Raw genomic sequence first — 23,310 nt, forward strand, 5'->3', positions numbered from 1 at the left:
AGCTCCAGGAATAGAAACATATGTACAGTTAAACCCCCTGAAATACCAGAAATAGTGTACACTACAGGAATGGAAACATTTCCTCTGAGGTCCTGTTCCCTGGATTCCCGTAACTTTGGCAGTGCATGAAGAATCACTCTTATAGCGAATGGTGGAAACCAGGTGTCAGGTTTAAAATAATTAGTGCAACAGAGCAGATGTGAGGCGACATCTGGTTAATTATAATGCTAATGCAAAACAAGAGTCTGAAATGCTAAATGCACATGCTGCTGCACGGGTTTAGCTGGACGCATGTGGCTGATCCTCCAGAGATTTGCTTTGTGCTGCTGGATGTTGTGTTAAATAATACATACTAGTGAGGACATTTCCCAGCAGTATGTTCACATTCCAGCAACTCATATAATAAATCTTTGAATCTTCCTCCCGTCACTCATGGCCACAATTATGTGAATACAGGTAATAAATACATTTCTGAAAAAATAATAATAATTAAGTACTTGGCAATTCAAAGTTCATCGCTATCTGTCTGACTGTCAGAGTGACTGGTTCTATTATTTGATCTATTATTCTATCACCAATAACATTTTCTGTTCTTGTCTGTTGTTCATTTGAGATTAGAGGTTATATTTCAAATATCTGACAGTGAGTAATTAAACTAGTTTGAAGCAAAACTTTATTAATCCTTCTTTAAATTGATTTTGGCATTCCATTGCATGAAGTAATCCAAAACTGTAGGTGTGTCTTTGCAAAACTCAGTCACAGTGTGTTCATTATGGGGGCTCTGTGAACTCCCTTGCAGGAGACACCGTAAGACCTGTCCGTAACAGCAACCTGACCACCCACATTTGGGCCATCCGACTGCTCGATACTCTACTGTAGATTAGTGTAATGTTTATGAAACCTGATCCTGGAAGACCCAACAGATTTTTCTCTTACTTGACACACCTGAATCTACTGATAAGCTCATTAAAAGTGAATTGGCTGTGTAAAATAAGCGGTAAACGAACCAAATGACAATGGACAGGAAGTTTCATTAATGTGAACATACATCCCACTGCAAATCTCACTGCCACACCATAGTTGGCAACATGAAATGACCTCTCACTTATGCAGCAGACTGCTTCTCTGAAGTGCTTTTATTTTTCTTTTATTACCATGGTCCCTTTAGTAGGCAACGAGACACTGCTTCCTCTAAGGGTTTCTGGAGAAATGCCTCATCGTGACCAGTGTCTGAAGCATACATTGAAAAACACCAACAACACGTTGGCCAGCGACAGCCCATGATGTCACTACCGGTTTGAATATATTTTAAATAGGCAATGGGAGAACATGTCATCCACTTCTTCATCTGAAGCTTGCGTCCAAAGCATAGCAGGAAGCTAGAGGATTGAGTGTCTCATTCCCTACTCAGGAAACCATGGTTATATAAGTAACCTGAGTCATTCCGTTTCAAGGGAACTTCGAACGGCGTCCTTTATGAGTCACTATGGGGAACGGTATACCCACACCACCATGCTGAGTGGAGTGCAGGCCATGGGACGTTAGATGGCTGTCCGTGGCATTATTCCTTATGGCCAAAGGGCTAGGCTACATACCCAAACTCCTGGGCCCAGGGTAGAGCTCAAGGCTTGGAATCAAGAATAGATTCCTTTAAGGGGATATGACCAAGAGCCTAGCATCATACTTAGTCTTGGCCTATCACACAGGGGCTACCGCTAACTCTCACATAAGCTTGCCGAAGGAACTGTCTCAACAGATCCCTAGTAGCAACATCCTGTTTAAATAGGTATCCTGAAGATACATAGGTGGTGTGGTGCCCAAGATAAACAGGGCTTTTACCAACTCAAGAAAGGGCCCTATAGGATTTTAGAAAAGAACACAGAATACTAGTCTGCAAACTTACCACAGTGTGGATTTTAGAAAGTGGTAACAGACAAGCGGGGAAACATTTAAGCCTATCGTCTGGTTCCAATGACGTATGCGCACAGTTGAGAAACCCTTGCGCATACCACCATAAAACGTGTAAGAAGTAGTAAATAAGGAATGCTTGAAGCAAGCTAGTGGTTTGCTGGATGCTAGACACTACATCCGCATTTGCCCACGACACTGTTGGTTTCTACGTCAGTAAAGGTGGTAACAAAGGGTAACTAACATCATTGACAGGTGACTGCACTGCCCCGTGTCACTGTTTAGAATGGGAATTTTCTCATTAATTACAATTAGTTGAAAACATTAGATATATTGTTAGTAATCAGCTGGACAAAATATTAAACACTAGCCTAGTGGTTTTTGGATATTTTACTGCAAATATCTTACAAATTTTACCTTTAAGGAGCCGTAGTCTCTCTTCCTTGTACCTGACTGCCTGGATGACAAAAATAACTGTGCACATGTACATTCTGACTCGAGTTAACTTGCATAATAAATTTGACTGTTTGCCCTTTTGAACTGTAATAACGATCGCTCGTGCAGTGTCATGGCCGCTGATGTTATTTATTTGCTATCATCTCTGTGCTTTCTGCTCTGCATCGAGTCTGAATCTGACCACTAAAACTTTAAGATTAAACGGTTCTTTTAGATTTTTATAAAAATGGGAGAAAATGTTAAGCGCGGTTTGGCGATCAAAGTCATTGTGTCCCTCACTGGTTGCCATAGAAACATGACGCTTGAGACTGCACATGCGTGCTAGCTGGATCAACCTATATCCTTAAATATGCTTTTTAACGCAATTTGAGCGTCATGGAAAACATTCATGTGACAGTTCACCTCAGATCTTGTTGCTGATTAGAAATATATTAAATATGAGGTGTGTCAAGTGTGCAAGCATTATTCCCGTGCATGCACTTGCTTTAACTCTGAGTCTGCGCACTCTGCTTCTAACGGCAGAGAGAGAGAGAGAGATCGCTTTTTTTTGTTCACTCTTCTCTTTTCCTAATTTTACAAGTTGCAAGTTACAAAAAACACTTTGTCTGATCACTGCCGGGTGTTCTATGAGTCTGATGACTCCGATTGAAAGGGTATTACACACAATGTTTAACAGACCCGGGACCCAAAGTAATAAATTCGGACCGGACCTGGCTGATCATTTAACATATAGATGACCCGGGTCGGGTCTCGGGTCAAAGGTGAAGACCTCTACTTCAGACATGGGTCTCAATGAGGTGTTCCCGCTAGTGACCCCTAGAGGACACAGTTCAAAGTTCCCTTGAAAGGGAACCTTCTTTTTGAAAGAGTGTAACTGGCACCAGAAGTAGTCTGTTGGTTGGAACCTTTTGTGATTCATTTATATTACTGTAACTTTGCATTTTTAGAATATGTATATTTTTTCCTAGATATTCTCCTCTCCATCTGTTCAGCATTCATTGCTTTATTAAACCACACACCAGACAAACAGCATAGTGGCTGGCCCTGACTTTCAATGTTGTTCAACTACCATCAACTGGCAAAATGGCAGCAGGAAATTCATGCTGGTAATTTCAGCAGAGAACATATTTGCTCTTTATTCCACTATTTAAACTAATAATACTACAAATACAAGTATTTTCTGGATACCCACATTATGTATTGTATCTGGATCTGCTCAATAAGTGGGTGTGAAATAGTTTTACTCAGTTTGGCAAGTTCCTCATCAAGTACATGACATGGGAGTAATTCTGTTGTAAGACAGGCTTCTTGTTTAACAAGCTACAGATCCATAGTGAATTGTAACAAATCCCACCACAGGCTCCACATGATTAGTACATATTACAATGACAAATGTTTGTAGTAAATGTGTGCGTGAGATGGGTTTGTGTTGTGCTTGAGGTGCCAGCGGGGGTGATGTCCCCCCTCATGCTTTTCTGCACTGGAAGAAGCAGGGACTGAAAGGCTGAGGTGATTCACACATGAGTCAACAGCTATCAGCTATATAAGCCTGACCACTCATGGAGCCTGAGCATCATACAATCCTCAGATCTCAAAGGTAAGTTCCCTTCACTCTCTCACTCTCCACTCTCACACTATCTGCAGCTCTGATATTCCTATGAGCACTGATGATTTTATCATCTAACTCTACATTTATAGCCTTTAAATTGCTATTTGTATCATTCACATTGTGAAGAAAATAAGTTTAATATTCCACACAAGGATTAAAAAAAGAGGACTTTTGGAATGAAGCAATCATTGATTATACAAGGGCAACATGTTGTTTGGGGAATTTACTAGATATTGAAATCCCAACTCTGGCACAGAGGCCGTTGTTTAGTTAATTTGGAAGTGAGACTGAACATAGCTGAATGCTTAATTGCTTGACGTTACAGACTGAAGAGGCCTGGGGTTCACTGAGGTCATTGTGAGGGCTACAGGCAACTCCACATTAGAGATGTACTTTCATGTGCAAGGAACCCACTTTTGTGTTGTGTTATGTTGTGTAATTTTATAGGACAGTTTGTCTTAATTTTATTTGCTGCTATCAGAGATTAAGTGTCTTGTACAATCCAAATCAACTGAAGCATCCAGTCAGGATTGCTCAATGATAAGGAACAGCTTCAGGACTCTATCATTTGATAGAAAATACCCTTTTATAACAGAATTTTCCTACAAATGATTTCTTAATCCAGTGTAGAAGAATGCGTTTTAGGATGCAGATTTAGTAAATTCATTATAATCTTAAAAAAAAAAAAAAAAAAAAACTTGGTTTCCATAAAAATATTTAGTATTAAATATTTCATATTTAACTATTGATAATAATAATATATATTTCTTGAGCGCCAAATCAGTATTTTAGAAAATGATTTCGATCTCATGTGACACTGGTGACTGGAATATTGCCTGCTGAAAATGTAGCTTTTCAATCACAGGAATAAATTAAGTAAAAAAAATATATTAGAAAATTATTTCAAATTGTAATATTATTTCACAAGATTGCTGTTTTTACTCCATTATTAGTTTTCAGCCTTGGTGGGCATACAAGACTTCTTTCATATATATTGAAACATGTTAACAGATATTCAAAATAATGCTCATTATTTTATTTCAGCAGGTCTTGCTGCACTGTTGCAAAGATTAATACAACTCAACACAGGAAGCATGTATTTTCCAGCTCTTCTCTACCCATGCATTTTGGGCATGCTCAGTCTGGTTCATGGCATTCCCGTTCATCCAGATAGGCTGAAAAACATGGTCAAACTGCAGGCAGACACCATTATCCTCAGAATCAAAGATCACAATGAGAAGGTAATGGGTTAATTTTTTTTGCAAGTCTTCTGTTCTATTAAACTGATAATGATTCATATTGCCATGCTCATTTGTGTCTTCTCTCTCAGTTGAAACTATATCCAAAGCTCCTCATAGGGGATCCAGAACTTTACCCCGAGGTTCCTGCTGATAGACACATCCAAGGTCTTGGGTCTATTATGGACACCCTAACTATCTTCCAGAAGGTTCTCCAAAGGCTGCCCAAGGGGCATGTGAGCCAGATACGCAGCGATTTGTCCACCCTTCTGGGTTACCTTAAGGAAAGAACGACATCTATGCATTGCATACTCAAGGAGCCAGCTAATGGGAGGTCACTGGATGCATTCTTGGAGGAAAACGCCACCCACCACATTACTCTTGGGTACTTGGCTTTAGACAGACTGAAACAGTTCATGCAAAAGCTGATAGTTAATCTGGACCAGTTAAAAAGCTGCTAATTTGAATGATTGTTATTTATTATATTTATTTAAACCCTGTATATTTATAGACCAAAGCAGCATTTTGCCACATTTTGATATGTACGAACTTCCCTGACGTTAAACGTGTAAGCTTAAAACACTGGCATGCCAAACAATCTGTCCTTGCCATGTAAACACTAGCAATCTGATACCTGCATGCGTTGCCATGTCATACTTCATGCTGTTTGCAGGATGACATCAGCATTTGCTTAGCGTGCTCAATGATGTCACTGTGTTTACCAGAAGCAGCGAGGTCAGACTCTGCTTGGAAGCTGGAATCATGTTCCCATTTTACCTCTTGCCTCAACACCAGCATTTTACACTCGCCGAGTGCCCTACAGAGTTTAGTTCCAACCCACATACCATGTAGTTTTCAAATAACCCTGAAGAATTTGATTAGTTGGATCAGGTGTGTTTAATTAGGGTTAAATCTAAACCAGGAATTGAGTTTGATACCCCGAGTCTAAAGGGGTATCTTTTTTAAAGGGGTAAATGAGGTACACATGTACTTTTTGAAAGGGTACGGCTCCAGTGGCAGTTTTTGTACCTTTTTTTTTTTTTTTTTTGAGTATGGGGGAGAAGAAAAAAAGATTTTCCTATACAGTATGAATCTATGCACTTTGCACTAGTTTTGTATTTTGTGTATTGATGCTTTTATATATATATATTAAATTTTACCAATAAACAAAATGTCTAAGTTACATAGACACTTTTGCAATTTATTGTGGCTCTGTTTTTGCCAACACAATTTGCACGTTTATGGTTGGTCATTGTATAATGTCCCAGTGAAATCCAATAGGACAAATGCAGCAATGGATTTTTTTTTTTTTTACACAACCATTAACAACAGGCTTTCTTTCACCATACAACTTATGACTTAACTGTACATAATAAGCAAAATCAAATCTAAATTTTGACATCTGCAGTTGAATATCATGTTCTTTTGGCTTTTGTAAGGTCAAATCTAAAGCCTTGTTCAACAGAAAGCATCTTTTGGTGGATTTTAAATATTGCATCAAATAACAGTTCAGAAATTGTGTGCACATCTTATTCGTGGAGACTAAATTATTCATATTGGCCATAAGCAACCCTGATCCAGACATTTTAGTCATTAAAAAACACAATCTGTTGTTGGATATCGGTATAATTTATTTTGTCTACAGAAATAAAAAAAAAGTTCTTTTTTGTTTTTTTTTCAGACTTAATCAACGAGGGGCTTTACAGAATTTAACATGGGATGACAGGAATTGCCTGCTGGCATTTAAAACAAGTCCACCTGCTTTCAAAGTTTGAGAAAAGCAGTAAAAAAAACGACAGCTAAGCTATGTAGGCAAAGTTCATATTGACAAAAGTTGACCAATCATCCGGTTTACAAAACATCTAACTTGGTAATGTTAAAAAAAACTCCCTGTGCCAAAGCGGCAGGACACATGAAACGTGGCGTTGAGCTCTTGATAATCAAGAGACGTCCCCACAAACCAGCATCACAAAGAAAAACTCACTTTTTCATTTTTTAAAAACTCAATGTATTAAATTTAGTCCTTCTCTGAAAGGTTCTCAACATTTTTACATGTTCTTTCAAGCTCACATGTTCAAATGAACCATTTGCTCTTTTTGACTGCAGTCTTCGTGTTTGATGGTCCCATCAGTTTCTTTTTGTACTGGTTGACCAGTGTGTCAAAGCGGACATCCTCTCTGTTCTGGAACTTTCTTTTTGCAGGTTTGCCATTCTGGGGAATTACCTTTAAATAGTTACAACAGAAATATAACAATGGGTTAAACTGGTGGTAAAACCAAAAAGTATTCACCTAATACTACTCATCACCGCAAGATTTCTTCCTCAGAAAAATAAATCATGCAACACTAAGACAGGGGTCTCCAAACCTGCTCCTGGAGAGCTACCATCCTGCAGACTTCAGTTCCAACCCATGCTAAAACACACTCATCTGAAATGGTCAAGTAGCTCTGATCACCTAGATTAGCTGGTTCAGGTGTGTTTGACTGGGCTGGAAGCTGAAATCTGCTGGACAGTAGCTTTCCAGGGGCAGGGTGGGAGCCCCCTGCTGTAGAGTGATCATAATTCAGCTTTGCCATCACAGGAATACATTTTTATTACAATTTTAATTGTTAAATATATTAATAGAAAAACATATTAATGTAATAAATATATATGTATTATTATAAAATATTTTATATATTAGAAAAACGTAATTTTAATAATAATAATTATAATAAGATTTCTATTTAGTATATTGTTTATATAATATTCTATTTATATAATCTCTTTGTCTTACCTGTTTCCTGCTAATGTTGGATTTCTCAGTGAAAGTAGACATCTTTCTCTCTTTCCTGCTGGGCCCTTTGCTCTGTTTCTTGGGTTGTACCATGGGTTGTTTCCCTTTATCGCGTTTCCTGAGGAATAGTGCAGGGGTCACTGTATGTTATAGTTTTTTATTGATGAATCAATGATGCTAGTTCTGTTTCACTTGTGCAGTACCTGATCTTTGGGCCTCTGTGTGAAGGCATGTGCAGAACCTTGGGCCGTTTTTTGCCATCCTTCAGTTCTACATGCTCCACCTCTGGTTTGGTAATAAAGCCACTGTACTGGCTTCCTTGGTCCTTCTGTTTAACAACATTAGCTGCATTTTCTTTCCTCAAGGGTCCTTTCTTCTTCTCTGAATGCTGCTGCGGTGGCTCCTCTCCTTTTTGGCTACTGCCTTTTTTGAGTTGCTTCTATGGAAAAAGACATCAAGGACATTTTATTTTGAAATTTTAATTTAATTCTATTTAATTCTGACATTTCCAAAACGTTACATTGACAGGGAGCTGAGATGCAGCTGAGCCTCACCTTGCTGTTTTCCAAACGAATGGCTTTAAGTTTCAGCTTCCTTTCATCCTCCAGAGAGAACTCCACTATGGGTCTCTGACGGGAACAACACAGGAAATGACACCGTCAAACATTAATACTTCACCACTGGGTCTTTCACAATCTCCAGATGTTGCTCAATGCTGAATCTTTTTCTAATTTATATTAAGTGAAACAGCCATGACTCTTGGGAATAGAACGATTCATCTTGTTTTTGAGAAGTTCAATTCAATACAGACCAAAACACATTCCACTGAGCGTCAAATAAATGAGTGTTTATATGATGTGTGGAAGGATTGACAGACACAGACGTGGCATGATTTGCTCGAGTGCGTTCCTTTGTCCTCTTCTGTAAACACTGTAAAGCTGGCACTAAAGCCTTTAATAAAAGGACCTCAAAGTGTGTTTCCACACCAGCAAGCGAAAGCTAGTATCTTCTAATACCGTTCCCTAATGCAATGACACTGAACATACTTCTAGGAATTAAAACAGTCGCCTCGGTGGTCTAGTTGTCTTTATAGGAATAATTCAACTTTATAGAACAACAAACATGTTATCAAATATCCCTTTTCTTTTACCAATGCTCTAAGCAAACAGAGAGAATAAATGTTCAAATAAGGCCTCATTTTGGGATTTAAACAACAACTAATTTAAGGTGGTCTACCTTTTGGGGTCCAAAGATGTCTGGGTTGTTGTTAAGGTGACGTAGGGTTTGTAGAGCATGTTCATGCTCTTTAAACTCCACAAAGCCGTATCCTAGAGACTTGCCGATCACCTGACCACGAACAGGCTTCTTGTCGTACATCACACGACACTGTAGGTACATATACACAGCGAAAGAGACAATCAGGAAGAGTAAGGTCTTTGCACAGTAAGTCTGAAATTTTCACATGTTGAAAAATAATTACGACCTCACATTGTGTCAATCATGTTTACACACTGCCTCCGAAACTTTCGTCCAACATAAAAAAAAAAAAATTCGGATCAGGTTTGGTTTTCTGCATTTTGGAATCCGTATGCATCGCATGCATTTTGATATGAAGACGGAAAAATGCATGCAAAAATTTCGGACTTTTGTATGCAAAGACTTTAAGTCTTGTTATATATGACCATAATTAGTTTATGCTATCAAAAGCACTGTTGTACGTTATGCAGTTAAAGGTGATGTAAAGCTAAATGACCAATTAATAAAACTACTGTATAGTGTGACACCTCCTGATCATCCCCAGATAACATAGTCCTGCCCTCTAGTGTTACTAGGAAGAACTGTGAGAATCCTACTTTATATATTTATTTTTAAATCAACTGTCTTTTAAATTTTGGTTTGCTATTAGTTGGTTACAGCATTTGGAAGAGAAGAGCACTACTTTCTGCAGATTAAGTGTGTGTTTAGTGGGTTACCTCAGTAATGCGGACCCCTTTACCACTGACAGCAGAAAGGCACAGCTTCTGAAGTTTCTGTTGATCGACACTCTTAGGCAGGTTATGAACACACAGCCGTGTTTTAGACACATAAATACTAATGTCCTTTAACTTAGCCCTCTTCAGCTCCTCAAACTGACAACACAAACAAACAAAGAACATGTTAAACTTTGCCCTCCTTTACACCTGGCATCATTATAAAGCACCAAAAAAATTTACTAAGCTAATATAAAACACATTAATTGACAAAATTACTTTAACTAAAATTGTGTAATAAGTTAAATAATCCACATAAATACAATTAAAGAAATTAAAGTAGTGTGTGAGGATATATATATAAATATATATATATATAAATATATATATATATATATATATAAATATATATATATAAATATATATATATAAATATATATATATAAATATATATATATATATATATATAAATATATATATATATATATATATATATATATATATATATATATATATATATATATATATATATATATATATATAAAAATATAAAATACTGGTCAATCAAATCCATGAGCTAATAAGTAAAGGATGCCCGTCACCCTCTCCATACTCACTCTTGTCCTCTTGGCCAAATCAGCTTCTGAAACTCCCTCAGCAGCCTTGGATCCAGGACGAATCACTGGAAAGGTTCAAGAGGTAACAAGTTCATCTAGATGCACATGTACGCTTCATTGCTATTGGCTAAAACAGTGTAAGCTCTGTTACTGCTCAGCTGACTTGGCAGTGTTTTGTGACTGGCTTTACTCACAGCCCTCTCTGGCGAGGTAAAGGTTCCTGGAGCCTGTGTGAGTTTTCACTTTCTTGTCTTTGAATTTGGCGGCATCATCTCTGTTCACGGCAGGCAAAATGTTCAGCCTCCTGCCATCAACTCTAATGCCACCAAACTGAAATGCACGTACATGTCAGCACAATAATCCTGTGTTTACTTGTATAATACGGTACAATTCTTTCTAGAGCTGCTGGACAGTGGACTCACGTCTTTTTCATCTTGAGCAGCAGCAGCGATGCATTTCTCTGCCGCTTCTTTACTTTTGAACTGAGCAAAAGCACAACCTAAACAGACAGTCATGAAAAAAGAGAGAATTACTTTGAAGAACGAACTCTGATTGCATAAAGGCCAGTATTTAGCTGACTGAAACTACCTTTTGAACATCCTGTGTCTGCGTTCATCACCACACGGACGTATTTTAGCTCACCAAACTGCAACAACACTTCTTCCAAACCCTCTTCTTCTGTGTCAAAGGCCAGATTTCTGATAACATTAACCCAAAATGACAATAAAAACATGAACTCCTTTTTAAAACAACTGCTTATAGACAGGGCTGCTGCTTAGTTACAGGCAAAATGTTGAACTAACTGTAAAAAAAAAAAGACGAGTTCCTTATTTAATTATTTATATGATTCTCACCTGATGAAGATGGTTCTTCCCTCATTCACATCTGTTGGAAGAGGGTCTCTCTTCTTCTTTGGAGGAGCTGAGAAGAGAGATTTACAGAGTCATTTACAGACATTAAAAAAATTGCATAAAATTTGCATATTTGTAAAACCTTTAAATTAAAGTGAGAACAAAATGTGTACAAACCCATTCTAAATATAAATTAAAACTATAATACATACAAGTTATAATACATTCAAACATACTAAAACAACACGATAAGGTTTATCATGCTTACTAAATAACATTGATATAAATAAAAGAATAATACAATTACTTTTTCCCTCAGTGTCGTCATCATCATCGTCATCGTCATCATCATCATCATCATCATCGTCCTCAGATTCACTGGCTTCACTGGCTTCACTGTCTGTCTGCTGAGATTCAGAGTCCCCTTCCTCTTCACTATTATCGGCTTCATCATCATCCTCAGATGCCTCTTCTTCTTCTGACTCGGAGTCATCCTTTTCTTCCTGTTTCGTGGGCCTTAACACAAGACAGACCTTACGTTAAATTCAAGGAAATCACCTTCACACACATCATCAGATCTTTAACACTTCCCGTACTTACTTTTTCTCTGCCTCTTTTTCATTCCCATCAGCGCCTGCACCTTTAGAATTCAAATCCACTTTCTCTTCTTTGCCAGATCCTGCAAGATATCCAGATACACATCAAAACCTAGACGGTAGATGCACTTTCAAAGCTTTTTACAAGAACATCCACATAAATGAATGCTGCTGATGGAGATCACATGAAAATCCACATTACCAGCCGCTCCAGCTGACTGGGTGGCGAGATACTTGTCTTTTGCAATGGCCCAGTCCACAGCCACCTGTCTGTCTGTGAGAAGGAAATAAAACACATTTTATGATGGTAAAAAAGTGAAACTAGAAGTTTCATTAATTAAGATTTTTATATATGGTAGAACAGTAGTATTATGAAATATTATTACAATTTAAAAAAAAACTCTGTTTTCTATTTGAATACGTTTTAAAACGTAATTGATTTCTGTGATGGTCTTCAGTTTTAAGGGAAGACTCACCTTTGATCTCCTTCAGGTTCATCGCAGCCAGAGCTTTTCCAGCTTCTGCCATGTTCTTAAACTGCACAAATGCAAAACCTCGCTTCTTCCCATCTGCACAAACATGATGCCATGAAAATAGGGTGGACGGCCGTATGAAAAATCATCGTGTAAAACAAGAACTTAAGAGATGCTTATAAACGGTCCGATGCATTTGTTGGTCAAACATTTACCTGGTTTTAAGGGAATCTTGGCCTCAATCACTGTTCCAAACTTGGAGAAGATCTGTCTCAAATCATCTTCTTCACACTGCACATAAACCAAATCAGTGCAAGAGCCAATATCACACAATGTCAAAAGTCAAAACTACACATGTGTCCTTTATACAACAACAGTATTTACTTGACTTGCCTTAAAACTGAGATTTCTGATGATCAGTCGAGCTTTCAGTTTGATCTTCTTTACGCCTGTACTCTTTGGAGGGATTTTGCTTTCTGTTGGTTCCTCAGGTTTCTTTGTATCTTCTGAATCTGCATGAACAGTTCAGACTAATTTCTTGCAGACAACAAAAGAGTGAATAATCTATGAATAAAAAATAAAAGCATCTAACCTTCTTCTGGTTTCACTTTCTTCTTCTTTTTCTTATTATCTGGCTTCTTCTTGGCCACAGTTACAAATATCTTCTCGCCTTCATACACTTTGACTTCTTTAATGGCCCGCTGAGCATCTTCTTCCATTGAGAATGTAACGTACCCAAAGCCACGACATTTTTCGGTCTCTGCAAACAACACACATTAATGTTTCTTTCAAACCTAGAGACCGCAGGAAATGCAGACCTATACATTTAATTTTACAAAGTTACATTCTTATTTTTTATTTTTTTTCCTTGAAATTGATGAGTCCAAAAATAGCTGATGTACCCTAAAATACAAAAGTTAGCATTAACTTGATCCAAAAAGACAAAGGCATTTATAATGTTCCAAAATATTTCAAATAAACGCTGTTCATTGAACTTTCTATTTATCAAAGAATAGAAAAAAAATATATCAAAGTTTACATAAAAATATTCAAAAAAGATAGATTTTATTGAATATATGTTATTATTATTATTTATACATATGTTAATGCTTTGGCAAAACTGGGCTACACAGTCATTTTAATAAAGCTTAACTGAACTTAAAAGAGAGAGAGAGAGAGTGAGTGAGTGTGAGAAAGAGAGAGAGAGAGAGAGAGGGGTCATTTTAAAATGTAATGGTTAAAATGGTTAACTCTTACCTCTGTCCCTGACAACAAAGCAATTCTTCAGCGGTCCTATTTCTGAGAATACCTCAGTCAGCTGTTCGTTGGTGGCTGTTGCAGGTAATCTCCTGACAAATAGAGTGACTGCAGGCATTTTCAACACGAGTTCAGCTCGACTGTTCTTCACAGCCAGCAAACGTCTCTAAAACAGCACTGTTCGTTACAGACTATGGCAAATATTGTTATATACACGTCGTGATAACATTAAAGATCTTGTCATATGAAAGCCTGTAAACAGTGAAGTAGTAATAAGACACGTTTTCTCCAGGGTTTCTCGCGTGTTTCTGCTCCACAGGAAGTTGTCATGCTGGAGATTCTCTGTTTGTGTTGCACTGCGCGCTGAAGAACACCACTGACACCTGCTGGTCTGGAGAAGTATGTCGGGGTTAGGTCTTTTTCAAGTGCCGCCCAAACAGGACACACAATCGCCATAAAGTAGTCCAAACGACTCGCATGCTTGTACTGTAACTATTTATCACCCTTCATCCTATTAGCCAACATCCCTACAACATTTTTTTTTTATTCTATTCATATAGTATAAATAGTATTAGAAAAAAAGTTGCAGGGATGTTGGCTACTAGGATGTAGGGTGATAAGGTTATTGCACATATTTTGATTGCACAATAGGAGAACATTTAACTGTTCATGAGATTGCCTATAACCTATATATAACCTAAACACTGCTTTTTCAAAAGTCCGTTTTTTAAAGAAAATTCTTATGCTCACCAAGGCTGCATTTATAATTTTGTGAAATAGCCAATTATTGCAATTTAACATTACCATTTTATACTTTAAAATGTAATTTATTCATGTGAAGCAAAGCTGAATTTTCAGCATCAGTCTTCAGTGTCGAATGATCTTCAGAAATCAATTTAATATGCTGATTTATTATCAGTGCTGAAAACAGTTGTGCTGGCTAATATTTTTTGGGACCTGTGAAATTTTTTTATTTTTATTGTATTTTTTTATTTTTTATTTTTTTTTTTACTTTTATCATACTTTTATTCAGCAAGGATTAAGAAGTTAAATTGATAAAAATATATATTGTTAGAAATTATTTATATTTTGAATAAATCCTGTTCTTTTCATTTATTTGATTTTATTTATGGAACACAGGTTTCTAAAAAAATATTAAGCAGCAAAACAGTTTCAACACTGATAATAAATCAGCATATTAGAATGATTTCTGAAGGATCCTGTGACACTGAAGACTAGAGTAATGATGCTGAAAATTCAGTGATGCGTCACAGAAACAAGTTCTATTTTAAAGAATAATAAGCTTTTATCATCAAATATTTGGAGTATTTCAGTGTCTTTCTGCTCTTGGTCACTAGAGGGCGACACCATCCACTCAATTGTATAATATCTTATTGGCATGATTTTGCACATTGTAGAATGCATTAAAAAGTCAAAAGGAAAAAAAAGTAATCAGTAATAATAAATAATAAATAATTATAATAATAATTTAAAATATAAAATCTTAATATATAAATGTAAAAATCATTTTTGTAAATGTTTAAATAACTTTGTATTGTACAGCTATTGTTTAGTTCAAATATGAAGTGGCTGATATAGTATTCTATTTCCATTAAGCTTTGCTCAATGACAGTATGGCACAGGCTAAAATGTAAGTATGTTCTGAAGTAGAAATCTTGGAATTTTCTGCAAGATTAGTACGCATTGGTTAATTGTTTCAGACATGACCAAGTCAAAATGTTTGACTAAACACAGATACACCATTATTTAGCTCAAAATGAAAGTGATGATTTTCAGATATCTTGATTTTGCTCTTGATGGTATACCTGATCATCAGACAGACATCATGCTTTGTCCTCTGGTTCTCCTTTGTCACCCTTTCCAGTAATCCCGTCTGGTAAGTGTCTTAGACCAAAGTGTGAGTTAATCTTCCTCCGAAGGACAGTTACCAAGATGTGAGTATAGTGTGAGAGAGAGCTCACCGGCAGAGCAAACGTTCATGTGTCACAGGAATTAAAGAGAGTGAGAGAGACAGAGAGACAACAGTGGGATAGCAGAGACTGGCTCCGGGACAGTTACACAAGTGCCCAGCAGAAAGGATCTTACATCACCCTGTATGATGAGTGTGTTTCTGTTTTCTTTGCTTTAGCACTTTGGACACATCCTTCTGTAAGTATCAGCACAATTTTCTTATCATACAGTTTGCATATAGACAGTGTGCATTATTTATTTGGAATCTGAAAGGCCACAAATGACACAGTGGTAATGCTGTGGATTGGGTTATTGTATTTCATCTGTTTAAATCGAGATCCTCTCCTCCATGTGGGGGCATCCACCTAATGTTTGCAGTTCATATTGATATCATATGCTTTTTAGATTGTGATGAGAAAGACCAAATCAAGTCATCATGGTCCAGGTGCAGTTGGTGTTTAGAGAAGACTGAGGTTGAACTGTCACAAAAAGTTTTTACAGTATAACCAGAATAATATGTTGCAAAAATATACTGAAAATGACCGGTTTTCTTTAATTAGCCTTAAAACATTACTGTAACGTTTTGGTGTAATGCAAACAAAATCAGATAAAACTGCAATGTTGGCAAAACAGGTTTAGGTTTTTTTTTAAAAAAACCCTACAATTGGATAGAAACCTTTTGAACATGAACATATGCAAAAGAAAACAAAAAAAATGTCATGTTTTCTTTGACTATAGATTCATGTAATAGTGAGGTGCATTTATGATCACAGCAGGATACTGTCATGTTCCTGGTGTTGACGCAGATTCTGTAAATGGGTCATACATTTCTCTCTCTCTCTCTGGTGGTGCTTTAAAATAAGGTTGTAGGAGGGGAAGTTATGAAAGATATTTTTCTTGCACTGATTTGAATGACAGGACGGCGCATTGCAGAGCCAAACACAACAGCACTAAACACAGAGAAAAAACACAATGAACACACACTCATATGGAGCCTATCTATCTATCTATCTATCTATCTTCTGAATGCAGGCTAAGGCAGTGTTACCGAATGACCTTGTCAGAGGTCAGCAAAGTGGGACAGTGGACAGTGGGATATTGTATGAACCCACGCTGGCAGTGTGTTGAGTGGGAGAGTTCAGACTCATGTGATGAGGGACTGATGAATACAAATGATTTCTTTTCACTGACTGAATCAACCCACCACAGCAGAGCATTTTTGCTGCCACTGTTGTTAGACAGAAAATGCTTACTAAGCTGCCCTAGTTACTTTATCTGTACTTTATGTATGGAAAATGGGTAGATGAGGGCCTTTATAATGCTAATGTAATATATAATAGTGAAATTCATTTTATAGTTATTTATAGAAATATGGTTAGTTACAAAAAGGTTTTATAGTTCCTTATTTAATAATGTTTTGTAATGCATTCTACTATGTATTTATAGTAAAATGAATTAAATTGCCCTAGTGTTTGATTGACAACTTATTGTTTGTATTGAATGTGGGTCACGGGTGCAATGACTTACAATACTGGTGATGTGAGCATCAGTGCTGTCTCTCTTAATGACAGCTGTGCTGTAATGCCCTGGCTGAAGAACAATCATGTCTACAGTATTGCATAATGAACACATCTGAGGGACACATGTGCGTCAGATAGTTGTTTATGACTACAATGAAATGTAGATTATTTATACACTGTTTTAAATTAAGACACAAAAATGGTGATAGCATCTTGACTGATGTACACTATTATGAGCCTCATGAGATACAGTGTGTGTGTGTGTGTGTGTGTAATCATCACAAATCATTACAAAGAGGGGACATGCAGCTGCCAAACCATTTATACCAAAGAAAACATATGAGACACAGAAAATAAGTCATTAATTCACTCCCATAGTCTCATAATACCTTGATGGTTGTTCATTATTGTGTGGGCGTTTCCTGGGACACAGACCATATGGAGGGTCTCAGTGGGGGGTGTAAGACATTAGAGGGAGGGTGGATGTTTACACAGGCGTCTTATGGGTCATCCAACATAAATCTGCATATGCTCTTAGCATCATTAACAACTCACAACTTGCTATAATGACAACTTTCTATAATGTGAAATCACTGTGGATGATAGGAAAGAATATTGTCCTAAACCGAATGACCCGCATTCCCAGAAGCCGCATGCTTGATCCTTTAAATGGCCGGTGTCAAGATCAAAACGAGATGGAAAAGTGAAGGTTTTTGTGAGTATATAGAAACATCAAGTTGTTATTGAACAACGTCAAAGACATAATCATGTTTGAGAATAAACACTATGTTCTATCCATTTATGTTTCCTGCACCGCTTGAATTTTCAGGGCCGTAGAAAAAATTGTGAATGTGAGTTTGCTGCCCCTGTTATATATATATATATATCAGGTCATATGAGCTGGTTCTTTTTAGTGAATCCAAAACATACAGTGTAACCAGTGTAGAGTGATTCACAAACTAATGATTGTTCATGAGCTGGTTTTTAAAGTCAATCAAAAGCAGAAATCAGAAACAATGTTCTCTGATTCCCAAACAAATGACTGGCTCTTTTGGTGATTCAAAAACAAACAGTGCACCCGGTGTCTGATTCTGGAGCAAATTATTCTTTTGAGCTTGTTTTATTTAGTAAATCAAAAACATACAGTGCAACCAGTGTAGTCTGATTACTGAAGAAATTATCAGTTTTTTCATGAGCGTTTAAAAAAAAAAAATTTAGCCAATCGAAAGCACAAATCAGCAAAAATGTACTCTCGTTTCTAAACAAATGACTCTTATGAGGTGGTTCTTTTAGTGATTCAAAAACATACAGTGCAACCTATATAGTCTGATTCCTGAATTAATGACACTTTGTAATGTAATCTATCTAATGTAAGTTACATGTTATATAAATTATAATTATAAATGTTATAAGTTATAGCCAATAAAGAGAACAGTTTCATTCCATTTGTTTCTGTTGTGCTGTGTGTGACACTGCCGTTTTCAGATTTATCTTTTGATTGTCAACACAGATGGGACTTAACTCTGTAAGGCTGCTTTTTCAGATTGCCTGTTGACGTGGACCATTCATATTTCTCCTTCATCCCTGCACTAACCAGACAGACATATTCTTTCCTTGCCTACAGACCTTTCTTTGCGTCAGCACTCATTCTCACAAACCCCCCAATTACCCTGCTGTAACCCCATCTGTGGCCGTATCCTCCACAACCCAATAGCATTAATCATTCCATGAGGCCGATTCCTTTGTCTGTGGGTCAGCTTCAGATGCCAGTGCAAACCCCTTCAGCCCACATGGACCCAATTCAGGGCCATTTTCGTCTGTAGGGAATGATTGTGAATCACTGGCTTGGTTGTGTCTCTGTGGCTGAAGCCATTTATCCAGAGCTGTAGCAGTGTGCTTGGGTTCAAAAGCAGCTTGTAGGAGCTTGATAGAAACCAAAGCCATCTCTTATAGCTAATCGTTATGAATTAAGCAACAGATTGGGGCTGTTATCATATTACAAGGCCATAATCATGGGATTAAATTATAAACCTGATGAATTGTGGGCATGCTCAGGTTTCAGGCTGGATTGTGACTTGAAGTTTAACTCCGACTCAAAATCAGTCTGATTCACCCCTATTATAAAGTTTTTGAGGAAATTGAATCAGACAGCTTTGGAGAGGGACAGTTTAATATGGTCCAAGTCTTTCAGTCTCGTTGGGTTGGAAAGGTTTTGTCTGGTTATGATGATGTCTGGAGCATCAGAAAAATAAAAATAAAATTCAGAGTGTAAACTGATCGTCTGTGGAAAAGATTTAGACTGGCTTAAAGTAGACAGAATGTTTGTTTACGGTGGTTTAATGCAATCCAGAGTAAGCCCTGTTCCCGATCCCCAATCAATAGTGTTTGTTTTTGTACTTGGTTATGTAAAGGGACATTCAGACGGCATTAAATTGCCAACCCTCAAAGAAAATGAATAACTTCTGCTTTCTATGTTGCTGAACATTGCTGCCAGTGTGACGTTTTAGCTTTATTTGACACGTTTAGCCATTGAGAAGACTTTTATACAGCAAGGATGCATAAAAGCATCAACATTGACAGTATAGATGTTTACACTGTCACTATTTATAAAATATTTTATAAAGATATTCAAAAATAAATAATGTTCTTCTTGAACTCAATTTATCAAAGAATATTTAAACTAAATTAACAGTTTCCACAAAAATATTAAACAGCACAACTGTTTTAACTGTTATAATAATAACTAGCTATTTTAATAGTTATTTAATAACTAAGCTATTTCTTGAGCACATTTAGCATATTTAAAAGATTTCTTAAGGATGATGTGACACTGAAGACTGGTTGATAAAATTATCAATAAAATAAAGGCAATCTTGGTGAGCATAAGAGACATAAGGGAGCACTAAAATGCTTGTGACTTTTTTCGACCTTTTTACTGCCTTTTATTACCACACATGACTTGTGTTTCTGTCCGTGTTTAGTCAAGTGGCATTGGATAGCTGTTGTGAGTTTAGGCCAGAAACTTACTTCCACCATTGAAAGCCTTAGACAGTGGGCACTTTCTCAGCCAAAAACAACTCCAGACCCAGTGCTGTCGGCCTCATTCACTGGCGGGACAAAGCAGCACTCACTCTGTGTGTACAGCATACGTGAGCCCATAGTGTTATGATATACTAAATGCCTGTGCTTTCTTTCCTCCATAAAATGACTCTCAGGAGTTTTGTGACGTTGACACACCTTCGACTCTGCTTTTGCACACAACAGAGAGGAGTGAGTCATGTTGACATCACCTTAAGATAAGGTCGGGTGAAGGTGGATTTAGTATCGTAAAGGGAAATATTTGAGAGACAGTTCATTATAATTGCATAAATAAAAGTGTACGTTTATTTATATTTATATACCTTGATATATCATTGCTAAATTTAGCAATTCGGACTGAAAATTCTTATTTATTTTAATAAATAATTTAAACAAAAATTTCAGTGGAGTGTATAATTAGTATACCATGTACTTTAAAAGACACTACTACAAAATAATGAAAAAAAAAAAGTCTTTCTGTTGAGTTTTCTAGGAGGTAAAAACAACACCGCAACCAGTGTAGTTCTGTTTAAGAACAAACGACTCGTGAGCTGGTTCTTTTTAGTAATTCAAAAACACTGAAGCACAACCAGTGTAGTCTGATTCAGAAACGAAGGATTCTTCATGAGCTGGTTCTTCTAAGTCAATCAGAAGTATAAATCAGCAACAATGTAGTCTTATTAAATGAATGACTCTTAACTGAATCAAAAACATTCAGTTTGATCAAAGTCTGACACTCTGAGCCTGTAATCTTTACAAGCTAATGACTACATTCTACTTAATGCATGGCCATTAACTCATAAATCATTATCCTGAGTGCCTTAGTCAATAGGGATTGGCTGCAGTCATGCACTTTCATTCTCAGACACATGTGGATGTGACGTTACTCGCAATCAACACAAATTTGTGGGGCACAAATCGGAGATAAGATACTGTGGTAGTTAAACATATAAATAATATTAATAATAATTGTACCATAATATACAGGTCCTTCAAGTCATCTGTAGGAGAAAAAAAACAACATCTGCAAATCCATGGCCACAGAACATAGGTACTGAAAGGTATTTTGAATCTTAAAACAACTAGAAAGAGTTTTGTAATTGGTTTAGCAGAAAGAGCAGGACTGGAGCTACAGGCAGCCAATTTGTTGTTCTCCAATCCCAAGATCACATTTCACATTTCACATGTGCGTGTTCTCTGCATTATCGAACCAGTCTTACTCTTATGTATGCATGCATGTATGCACTTCTGCTTTATGCAATACATTCCTTGGTGGAGTGCAAACACAGATGATTACGAAGGGTCCTCGCTTGACTAGATACACAATCTCCACTCTCCACCCACATACATGTCTGGATACCAGAGCCACTCCACCCAGACATCTTTACATATTGTATCGTGCTACAGTAAGTTTCAGCAGTCATGCAACGTACAATAAGATCAGAGGACGGATGATTGGTGCCATGCAGGCAGGTCATGGTAATTTATTTATTTATTAAATAAAATGATAGTTAATGGGGTCAAATTCATTATATGAACAATATAGCTGTGTGTGTGTGTTTGTGTGTGGGTGTGCTCTTGTTTTTTCATATCAGGACACAACTCTGTATAATGACATGGTTATGACACAGGTATTACAAGGAGTGGGTGACTTATGAGGACATAAAAGATGTCCCCATTTTTCAAAACGCTTATAAGTCATAAAGAATGAGTTTTTTTTTTTTTTTTTGAGAAAGTAAAAATGCACAAAGTTTCCTGTGAGGCTTAGGGTTGGGGTTGGTGTAGGGCCATAGAATACACAGTTTGTACAGTATAAAAACCACTCCGCCATTTGTTTTCCGTTGCCATCAACCATGTAAGTTCCTTAAACATGTTAAACAAGCAGGTTTTGTTGTTGTTTGTTTATTTGTTTGCTTTTAGCAAACTCCTATTCTGGCAAAAATCACTCCACTTTCAACATCCCACAAATACCTGATGAGTAAAATAAGGTGCCGCCCTACATTGTATCACATTACAGATGGGTTGCATGCTACAATTTATGTTTGCTTTAAAAAAAAAAAGTCTGTCATTATACAGTATAACGGATGCAAATGAAAGATGTCCTCTCATATACTTGAGGCAATATAGCTTCATGAAAATTACATGTAACACTGATTCAACACTGAGCATTCATGGGATCTTTACAAATATTCTAATTGGATTACTGTAACATCCAATAACTAAAAAAATCCCTTCTTTAATCCATGATTGCTCAAATAAGAAAGATGATCTGTTCTGCTCTCTCAGTGGGTGCTCTGGGTTAAGATTAACTTTTTATTTGGCAGATTCCATTTCTGACTGTCTGAATAAAATAAATAATTTAGAGACAAACCAGATTGCTTGTGTGTAGATGACCTTCACTCTTCATAGATGATGTGATATATATTTGATTGTCATAAATCTTCCCTTGCTTCAGGTAATGATGAATCCACACAGTGCTGTACAGTCTTGTGAAAAATACATCTTTGTTTGGAAGTAATAACACATCTCTTAATAACACAAGTAATAATACTTTTTCTATGAGGAGGGCGGGGGTGAATATTTTTTGGAACAGGACATTGAGACTGATGTCATATACCATGCTGAGTGCCAAGAGTGATTCATACAGAATGATCTAGTCACCTCATAAAACCAAACCACTGAAATCATGGGAAAAAAAGACATTTCTGTCATTAACTCATGTTGTTCCAGACCCGTACAATCAAAAAATCTAAAGGTGCAGTTTTTTCTTTTTTTGGATCACTTTGTTCCATAGAAAGGAAGTGAATACCCAATAGTAGCATCAAAAAGTGGACTATACATTCTGTGCATGCATTATATTTTAAGTCTTCTGAAGTGATATGATACCTTTGTGTGAGAAGCAGACCAAAACAAGGTCATTGTTTACTGATAATTGTCTCTAGTGAGCTCAGTGAGCTACAACTGATTGATATTATATTCATATCTATCTA

At 36.9% G+C, this 23,310-nt stretch overlaps 3 protein-coding genes across 6 annotated transcripts in view; 2 read left to right on the forward strand and 1 right to left on the reverse strand.

The window, feature by feature from the left end:
- The first annotated feature begins 3,099 nt into the window (after positions 1-3,099).
- Positions 3,100-6,415, forward strand: LOC127933895 (uncharacterized). 3 transcript variants are annotated; one of them, XM_052531004.1, is made up of 3 exons: positions 3,100-3,961; positions 5,018-5,214; positions 5,304-6,415. In XM_052531004.1, the coding sequence occupies exons 2-3, from the start codon at positions 5,068-5,070 to the stop codon at positions 5,670-5,672; spliced, it is 516 nt and encodes a 171-aa protein (XP_052386964.1). In that variant the 5' UTR covers positions 3,100-3,961; positions 5,018-5,067; the 3' UTR covers positions 5,673-6,415. The 3 variants fall into 3 exon arrangements, with proteins under 3 accessions (XP_052386964.1, XP_052386962.1, XP_052386961.1); XM_052531002.1 differs by lacking the exon at positions 3,100-3,961 and having other exon boundaries at positions 3,974-5,214; positions 5,304-5,596; positions 5,885-6,415; XM_052531001.1 differs by lacking the exon at positions 3,100-3,961 and having other exon boundaries at positions 3,977-5,214.
- Positions 6,416-6,821: 406 nt separating this feature from the next.
- LOC127933894 (RNA-binding protein 28-like) lies at positions 6,822-14,155 on the reverse strand. The gene is made up of 19 exons (XM_052531000.1): positions 13,752-14,155; positions 13,087-13,254; positions 12,888-13,006; positions 12,710-12,785; positions 12,498-12,590; positions 12,224-12,295; positions 12,026-12,104; positions 11,733-11,941; positions 11,429-11,495; positions 11,163-11,272; positions 10,997-11,073; positions 10,769-10,904; positions 10,575-10,639; positions 9,961-10,116; positions 9,224-9,373; positions 8,542-8,616; positions 8,191-8,426; positions 7,988-8,105; positions 6,822-7,435 (listed from the first exon to the last, which is right to left on the reverse strand). Exons 1-19 carry the CDS (start codon positions 13,867-13,869, stop codon positions 7,286-7,288), a joined length of 2,274 nt encoding a protein of 757 aa, XP_052386960.1. The 5' UTR covers positions 13,870-14,155; the 3' UTR covers positions 6,822-7,285.
- A 1,607-nt stretch (positions 14,156-15,762) lies between these two features.
- The window catches only part of LOC127933893 (protein-methionine sulfoxide oxidase mical3a), an 84,675-nt gene continuing 77,127 nt past the window's right edge, over positions 15,763-23,310 (forward strand). Inside the window, exon 1 of one of the 2 annotated variants that reach the window (XM_052530993.1) lies at positions 15,763-15,920. The gene's annotated coding sequence lies outside the window, so the exon portion shown is untranslated. The remainder of the gene's footprint in view (positions 15,921-23,310) is intronic. The other variant, XM_052530969.1, reaches the window with a different exon arrangement.

The sequence above is a fragment of the Carassius gibelio genome, chromosome A18, assembly GCF_023724105.1.
Source record: "Carassius gibelio isolate Cgi1373 ecotype wild population from Czech Republic chromosome A18, carGib1.2-hapl.c, whole genome shotgun sequence".
Classification (NCBI taxonomy): Eukaryota; Metazoa; Chordata; class Actinopteri; order Cypriniformes; family Cyprinidae; genus Carassius; species Carassius gibelio.